At 39.1% G+C, this 8,588-nt stretch overlaps 1 protein-coding gene across 1 annotated transcript in view; it reads left to right on the top strand.

The window, feature by feature from the left end:
* The window catches only part of NCAPG2 (non-SMC condensin II complex subunit G2), a 51,197-nt gene that overhangs the window by 4,238 nt on the left and 38,371 nt on the right, over positions 1 to 8,588 (top strand). Inside the window, exons 2-5 of the mRNA XM_010167522.1 lie at positions 177 to 368; positions 1,340 to 1,454; positions 1,944 to 2,101; positions 2,965 to 3,099. Of these exons, the coding sequence (XP_010165824.1) occupies positions 177 to 368; positions 1,340 to 1,454; positions 1,944 to 2,101; positions 2,965 to 3,099 (600 nt within the window). The remainder of the gene's footprint in view (positions 1 to 176; positions 369 to 1,339; positions 1,455 to 1,943; positions 2,102 to 2,964; positions 3,100 to 8,588) is intronic.

Below are 8,588 nucleotides of genomic sequence, written 5' to 3'. Positions count from 1 at the left end.
GAATATCTTGTGCTGATTTTTGAAGAAATGCAACTTCTAGAAGGTATTTTGTCTCTATAACTAGAATGGAAATTAATCCTTAATGTAAAAAAAGTGTTAATTTTAGGAAATACGATGATGAAATATGATGCAATTCACTGATGTTGAATTGTATGACATCTTCTAACAATTCACAGAAAGATACATTTGATCCTTTCAACTTGAATGAACTACTTCAAGAATTGCCAAGAAAGCAAAAGGAAGTACTATGGGAGAGACTGACACAGCTGTTGACAGAGACTTTGATAGAGAACCCTGTGGAAACATGGCAGAGGATTGAAGACAACGAAAATAACAATGACATGGAAGTTGAGATAGTTCCAGAAATGGTAAAAATGTTGTAAAATAAAAATATGATGAGTATTTAATATTTTCTGAGAAATAAAATAGGATGTTTTCATAGCATCTGAAAACATGCAAGGGTTATCAAACAAGACCAGTTCCAAATATCATCTCCCTGTCTCATTCTTAACTGACTACTTAACTATGGTGCTCAGATTAATCTGAATTATGATTGGTCTATACTGTAAAAGATTAAATCTGCTGATAATTTTAATTACAAAAACTTTTTCACTGGAGTTGAGTGGGCTTTTGTATCTTTTATTTCAGTAAACCAATGTTGATTTTTCAGATGTTCCTTAAGTATTTGGCATATACTATAAGAAATTCACTACATGTTTTATTTCATTGTATTGAAAGAAGATTGTGGAATTGAGATTTGAACGCCCCTCCCATCAATTTAGTTTATACAGAATTTCTTTGACTTGGACCCTCATGTACTTCATTCTGCACTGCAGTCCACATAGTCTTGAGAATATCAGGGAAAAAGGTTATTTGATTTCAGAATTAAAAAAGAAATGCAGTGGGAAAATCATTAGGGAGACCTTGAGGCTTGTAGAAAATCCATCATACATACAGAGGCCTATAGAATCATGTGCCTGGATCTAAATTCACAAGATCTACACATTTTTTACTTGCATAAGACCCTGCTAGTTAGGGTCTTTTTAGCTCTGAAGTGGATGGTTTCTCGAGTGGCTTTGTTGCAGATGAAGTCTTTAATGGAGGAGCAGATACACATGTACAGTCGCCATGTGGTCTGCTAGCTAGACCTGAAAGCCCTTTTCAAACTTTTTGAAGCAGGTGTACTTTAGAATCTATGCTTTAGCCTCTTCTTACCTGAAATGGAAGCTAAATAACAATTAGCTTTGCTCTCTGTTCCTAAGGTTTATCTCTTGTCATAATTATCTCCTGAGTATAAAATAAATTGCAGAATTGTTTCCTCAACATCGCTTTCTTTCAGAGACAAGCTGTAGCTGTGATCCAAGGAGTGACAGCTGTAGTTACTGCTTCCATACCCGCAGTGGATGAAATTGCAAACTACAAAGCTCTTCTAGAATGTGTTTTTATATTAAATGGTGAGTACTTCTCTGTTAGAATACTACATTATACTGGGGTTTTTTAGCAGATGAGTATACTAGGCTTTTTGTTTGACATGAATAGCCTGTGGAACAGAATTTACAGGAGCAAAGTTGGTACTAATGTGGGTTCTTATTTATGAGATAAAATCAAGGGAACAAATCAGTTACACAGAATTTAAATAGTTTTCTTTCTTCCAGCTGTTTACCCAATGATAGATAATTTATTCTGTGGTTTATAGTATTTTTAAGGCAAAACTTAAGATCATTGTTAACTTTGGATCATTGTTACTGATGCAAAAAGCTTGGCCAAAACCTTAGAGTTCACAAGGCTGCCTAAATACCCACAGTGAGAATAGGCCATTAAGATGTGTAAATGTGGCAAGAGCTGGCTGATATTGAGAGGTATAGTTGGTGTGCTGACAGACTAGTGTTTCACAGGAATAACGTGGTTCATTGCATCAAATAATTGCTGTACTACTGTTGTAGGTGTTCTTCCTGCATTACCTGAATCAGAAAAATTCCTCCACGGTGCTATCCAACATGTATGTGAAATGTGGTGGGAGAAAGGACTGGAAGGGAAGGAGCAGCTGGGGAAGACTCTATTTATCATTCTGCTAAGAAAAAGCCTGAATAAAGCTGCTACGGTATGCTGAAGCTATATTGACTTTTACATTGCTGTTGAAAAATTATCTCTTCAAAATACTTTTTATTTCAAGTTAACTTGTTTTCTATGTTGTAGTGGTTCTCAATTAATGAAACTTAAGATACATGTTGGTTACAAAGTGTCTTTGTTGCTATTTGCATAAGCAACACTTTAAAATGTTGCCTTCTCTAAAACAAACTTTAAACATTTTTGGCATCAGTTTTGTAAGTGAAACGTTTTTTCTCTTGCACTGGTTTTTCCTCTTGCGCTGGTTTTTATTTCTTGACTCATAAAGTCCAATGACTAAGGTCTAAATAGGAATTAACTCTTTTAGTTAAATCATGTTTAAGTACTATGTGCAGCTACTCTTATGTGGGAAGTAGTAGGCTCATAGACTTCTTATGTGGGAAGCTTATTTTTCTGTTACTCTGTATCTCTACAAATCTTTTTTTAATGTGTGAGTTAATTAGATTATTGTGGCATACATCTTTTGCACTGACCCAATGAATGTCTCCTTTACTTATTTCTTTCCTCCATTTTTCCCTGTTAGCTGCTTTCATTGTATAAAGTTTCAAAAGTGGGATAATACAGTTTTCATCTGTTTTGCCTGAAATACCAGCTTGCTTTCTGTACTTGAGCATGTCTTCAGTTGTTGGAAGTCAGTATTTCTGCAGTTACAGAAATATTTTTGTAATTTTTCCCAATGATGTGGTGAAAGTCAATTAAAGTTCCTAATTTTACAGTGTGAAAATCTTCTATCTGTAACAATGCATTTCAGTTTCATTGTTTAAGATCCTGTAAATGCTCTTTCACATTAAAGCTGTACCTATTTCACTATAATGTGAGCTTTTTTTTTCCTGTCAGGGTGCAGATATAATTCGTCTATGGAATCTACATCAGACTTTACTTTGCTTTGATTATGATTCAGAGGAGAGTAATGAAATCAAGGACTTGTTGCTTCAGTGTTATATGAGTGTAAAACACATTAAAAAAGAAGAGGTAAGCAAACTTTTTTATCTTACTGCAGTTTTATCTGAGTGGGCTTTGGTTATTTAAATGGTTTTGCATTAAGCCTTTTTTTACAGTACAGTAGGTAGCGATACAAGACAAATCCACTCTGACTTCAAGCTATCAACGGTTGTTATTTCTCTTTCATTCAGAAACCCATTTATTCCTATTTCTGACCTAAATATAAAAGTATATGTCTAAATCATCACTCAAGTTTTTGTATCCTGAGGTAGTAAGAACCAAGTGCTTTGCTTCCAGTACATATCCCTCAATACTTAAAAAAAATTCCCTAGTACTATTCTCTTCTTTTATAGCAATTTTTCTTTTATTGAAGACAGATAACTGCAGCAAAATAATTTATCTTCTAAATGATTCAGTTTAGAAGATTGCATTGCCATAGTTTTGTTTTTTTTTAAAGTAGCATAAGAACAACCCAATTTTACAGCAAAATGAGAATTATTTTATTTCACTACCCATATTTCTCTTGGTGAAGAATTGCTGTATTGTAGTTTTTAGTGTGTGCCAAGGCAATGCGAGAAGTGGGGAAGGAAGAAGGGAAAACCTTGGTGGAAAGGTCTATTAAGACTATTGACTGATTTTATATTTGGTTTTATGTTCTTGGCATATTTCATTGTAGATGATTTTTTGTCCTCTTGAAAGTGTACCTGTATGTGTTCTTTGTCACAGTACTTACAATGCCTTAGTTGTATTTGATTCTGTATTAATTATTTTCTTCTGTTTTATTTGAATCCACTCCATCACTTTAATATTTCATATTTATATAGGCACAGTAAACAATTGGGAATTATATATGTAAAAATGAAACTGATATCTAGGCCTCAAAAGCAATTTCTTGCAGTTATTTTTTTCTTCCGTGTCTTGTGAGATTTTCAATATAACATATGTTAATTACTACACTGAAGTTTTTCTGAAGAAAGCTTGTACCTTGAATCTTTGGGTGAAATGCAGCCTTCAGAATGAAACTTTTTTTTTTTTTTTTTTTTTTAACTTAGGGGGGGGAAAAAAGTAGTAATAATCAGACTTGGTACTGAATCTTTCCTGGCATATCAAAACACACCCCCTTTGCTCCACAAGAATATGCAAGTCTGGTCATGCTTCACACATTTACTTTTCTGCCCAAGCTTTTGCTCTTCCCTCCTCCTCATGCTTTCTGGTCTCCTGACATTTTGTCATGTTTTCTTTTTCATGTGCCTACTGCACTCTTTGTTCAGCATATGATCGTTAGTGGTTTAAATCCTTAATCCTGAATCCTTAGCTTTAGGGCTGGAAGGATTGACTGAAAGTAGCAGCTCCCAGCTGGGAGTTAAATTTGCATCGTGTTAGTCCATCCATTCCTTTCTGATAAAGGTGAAAGATCTAAACCACTGTTCACAAATACAGACTCTTACTGATTAAGTCCAATCTTCTCACCAGTTCTCTCCATTGAATTATTAGTATTGCCTGCCAGGCATCAATTCTGAGCGCTGAAAATTTTGAGCGGGCTTGGGTAGCTTTCTTAATTTCAGAGAATACTTTTTTTAACATTATTGAGATCTGTTTATTAGCCTAAACTTCTTTACAAAAAACTCCAAAGGCTGTCAGTGAAGCTGACAGGTCGATAGTCACTGTTGCCAGATTCAGTTCTGGACGTGACCTGCTTGTTAGATTCTGAAAGTCAGCAGAACGTGATAGAGTATCTCCACTTTGAAGGCTTCCAGGACTTGAAAGACCTTCAGGCTCTTCATCTCCAAGTGTGATAAGCTCTCACATGTAATCAAGGATGCTTCCACCATTCTCAGATTTCTTGTTTAAGTTTAAACAGATTAAAATTAAATCTGTACCTATTTAGGAGTGCTCTGGGTTTGCTTTTGGGTATTTTGGTGGGGTTTCATTTTGATTTTCTTTTGTTTGGGTTTTTTTTCCCACCTGAAAGTTTAACATGGGAGGGAGAAGAAAAAATAGTTGCTCCTCCTAGTTCTTCTTCTGATTGTTCCTAAATAAGTAATGTTGCTGAGCATTAATGTTAGAACTACAGAGTTTGAGGTTGGCAGGGACCTCTGGAGATCATCTAGTTCAACACCCTTGTACCAAAGCAAAGTTGGCTAGAGCAGGTTGCTCGGGGCTGTATCTATATAAGTAATGTTGCTGAGCATTAATGTTAGAATTACAGAGTTTGAGGTTGGCAGGGACTTCTGGAGATCTTCTAGTTCAACACCCTTGTACCAAAGTTGGCTAGAGCAGGTTGCTCAGGGCTGTGTCTATGTTGGGTTTTGAATATCTCCAAGGGTGGAGACTCCGCAACCTCTCTGGGCAACCTGCTCCAGTGTTCAATCACCCTCACAGTGAAAATAATAAATTCAAATAAAATTTTAAAAGTATTCCTTATATTTAAAGGAGTTTATTGTATTTCAATTTGTGCCCACTGCCTTTTGTCCTGTCACTGGAAGCCACCGAGAAAAGTCTGTCTCCATGGTCTTTACTTCCCCCATCAGGGATTAATATACATTGATAAGGTCCCACCCGAGCCTTCTCTTCTCCAGGCTAAGCAAGCCCAGCTCTTGCAGCTTCTCCTGCTATGAAAGGCATCCAGTACCTTAATCATCTTTGTGGCCCTTCACTGGACTTGCTCCAGCACATCCATGTCTCTGCTGTACTGGGGAGTCCCGCACTGGACTCAGGACTCCAGATGTGCCTCACCAGTGCTGTGCAGAGGGGAAGGATCACCTCCTTTCACCTGCTGGCAATGCTTTTCCTAGTGCAGCCAGGATGCAGTTGGCCTTCTTTGCAATAAGGGCACATTGCTGATTTCTGTTCAGCTTGTCAACCCCAGAACCTTTTCTACAAAGCTGCTCTCCAGCTGATCGACCCCCAGTCTGTCCTAGTACATGGGGTTAATCTTTCCCAGGCACAGGACTTTGCATTTCCCATTGTTGAACTTCATAAGATTCCTGTTGGCAAGTTTCTCCAGCCTGGCAAGGTCCCTCTGAACAGCAGCACAGTTGTTGGTGTATCAACAACTCCTCCCAGTGTGGCTGCAAAATTGCATGTAGTCTTCACTCATCATCTAGATCGTCAATGAAGATGTTAAACAGTGTTGGCTCTGGTCTTTACCTCTAGGGTACACCACTACTAACTTGTCAGCTGGGCTTCATCTTCTGACCTAATGTTAAAACATTTGCAGAAGAATGCATGTCCACTTCTGAAAATGCTACTGCATTGTTGTCCCAATTTTCAAGAAGGGTAAGAAGGAAGACCCTGGTAATTACAGGCCTGTCACTCTCACTTCAGTGCTTAGCAAAATTATGGATAACCTTATCCTGGGAGTTATTGAAAATCACTTGAGAGGCAATGTAGTCATTGGCACGAGTTCATGAGGGGAAAGGCCTGCTTACCTAACTTAATTTCCTTATGACAAGGTCACCCATCTAGTTGACCAAGGAAAGCGAGTAGATGTGGGCGAGGGTTTTTGTTTTGTTTTGTTTTGTTTCATTTTAGCAAAGCTTTTGATACTGTCTCTCACAATATCCTTCTGGACAAAATGTCCAGCACACAGCTAAACTAACCCATAATAAGTTGGGTGAGCAATTGAATGATGGGTTGGGCTCACAGGGTTATAGTAAATGCCATTAGATCAGGCTGGTGGGGTTCACCCCAGTCACCAGTGGGGTTCCCCAGAAGTCTATATTTTAGGGACAATGCTCTTTAATGTTTTTATAAATGATCTGGATGCAGGAATCAAATGTACATTAAGTAAGTTTACTGGTGATACAAAACCAAGAGGAGCTGTGGACTCCCTTGAGAGCAGAGGCATCTTACAGAGACATCTGGATAGACTAGAGAGCTGGGCAGTCACCAACCCTATGAAATTTAACAAAAGTGCCAATTTCTGTTCCTGGGAGCGGTTAATCCTGGTTATACATACAAAGTGTGGGACGAGAGGCTGGAAAACAGCCCTGCAGGAAGAGATCTGGGGGTTTGGGTTGATGGTGAGTTAAATATGAGTCAACAGTCTGCCCTGGGAGCTAAAAAGGACAACTGTGTCCTAGGGTGCATCCAGCACAGCATAGCTAGCTGGTTGAGGGAGGTGTTTGTCCCCCTCTACACCACATTGGTGTGGTCCCACTTCAAATATTGTGTGCAGTTTTGGGTACCTCAATGTAAGAAGGACATCAGACTATCAGAGTATATCCAGAGGAGGGTGACAAAGATGGTGAGAGGTCTCAAGGGCAAGAATTATGTGGAGTGGCTGAGGTGACTTGCTTTGTTCAGCTTGGAGAAGAGAAGGCTGAGGGGTGGCCTTATCACAGGCCACAACTCCCTCAAGGCAGGGACAGCAGAGAGGGAGTTGCTGGTGATCCTCTTGAGTCCCTTCCAACTTGAGATATCATGTAATTCTAAAGCATAGTTTTTTTTCCTGGCCCCTTCTTCCTTTTGGAAAGTGTCTCACTAACCTTAGTGCTATATTTGAGTATTGCTACAGTCAGGAAAGCTTTTTGTATCATCCAATAAGGCTTTTTCGGTCAGTGCAGTATTCTGCTATCACGTAGTTCACTCTTGCAATTTCTTAAGTGATCTGTCTAATCTGTTTTGGTAGGAAGTTAACTTTCTTATGCCTCTGTTTACCTGGTAGGTTGTGGTGGGTTGACCTTGGCTTGCTGCAACGTGCCCACTAAGCTATTCTATCATTCCCCCTCCTCAACTGGACAGGGAAGAGAAAAGATGATAGAAGGCTTACAGGTTGAGATAAGGGCAGGGAGATAATAAAATAACTGATGTTGAAAGGGACTCATAAAGATCATTGAGTCCAACTCCCTGCTGCTCACAGGACTATCTAAAACTAAACCATATGACTAAGAACATTGTCTAGATGCTCCTTGAGCTCTGACAGACTTGGTGCTGTGACCGTTTTCCTGGGGAACCTGTTCCAGTAATCGAGTACCCTCAGTGAAGAACCTTTTCCTAATGTCCAATCTGAACTTCCCCTGATGCAGCTTCATACCATTTCCATGTGTCCTATTGCTGGTCCCCAGAGTGAGGAGTTCAGCACCTTCCTCTCTACTGCCCTCCTTGAGGAAGTTGTGGACTGCAATAGGGTTACCCCTCAATCTTCTCTTCTCCAAGCTGTACAAACCAAGATCACTCAGCAATTACTGTCATGGGCAAAAGAGACTTGTGTGAGCCGCCATGGGCAGGACCCAGGAACAACCACAAAACCCATGGATAAAATGCAAAAAGCAAATTTATTCTTGTTACCTTGCAAACTGGGGGATCTCCGAAGCAGCACCCGGGGCAGAGGCACGTCAGCGGGAACGCAGGCACCGCGGAACTCAGTTCTTGCTAGAGTGAGAGTGAGATTCTGAACCTTCTGCTTTCGCCTGTATATATAATCATAGAATCATAGAATGGTTTGGATTGGAAGGGACCTTAAAGATCATCCAGTTCCACCCCCCTGCCATCAGCAGGGACACCTTCCACTAGAT

Source organism: Antrostomus carolinensis, unplaced genomic scaffold (genome assembly GCF_000700745.2).
Source record: "Antrostomus carolinensis isolate BGI_N321 unplaced genomic scaffold, ASM70074v2 scaffold5685, whole genome shotgun sequence".
NCBI classification, from domain to species: Eukaryota; Metazoa; Chordata; class Aves; order Caprimulgiformes; family Caprimulgidae; genus Antrostomus; species Antrostomus carolinensis.
Note: the sequence above shows the minus strand (reverse complement) of the source record. Positions and strands in the feature narration are given on the sequence as shown.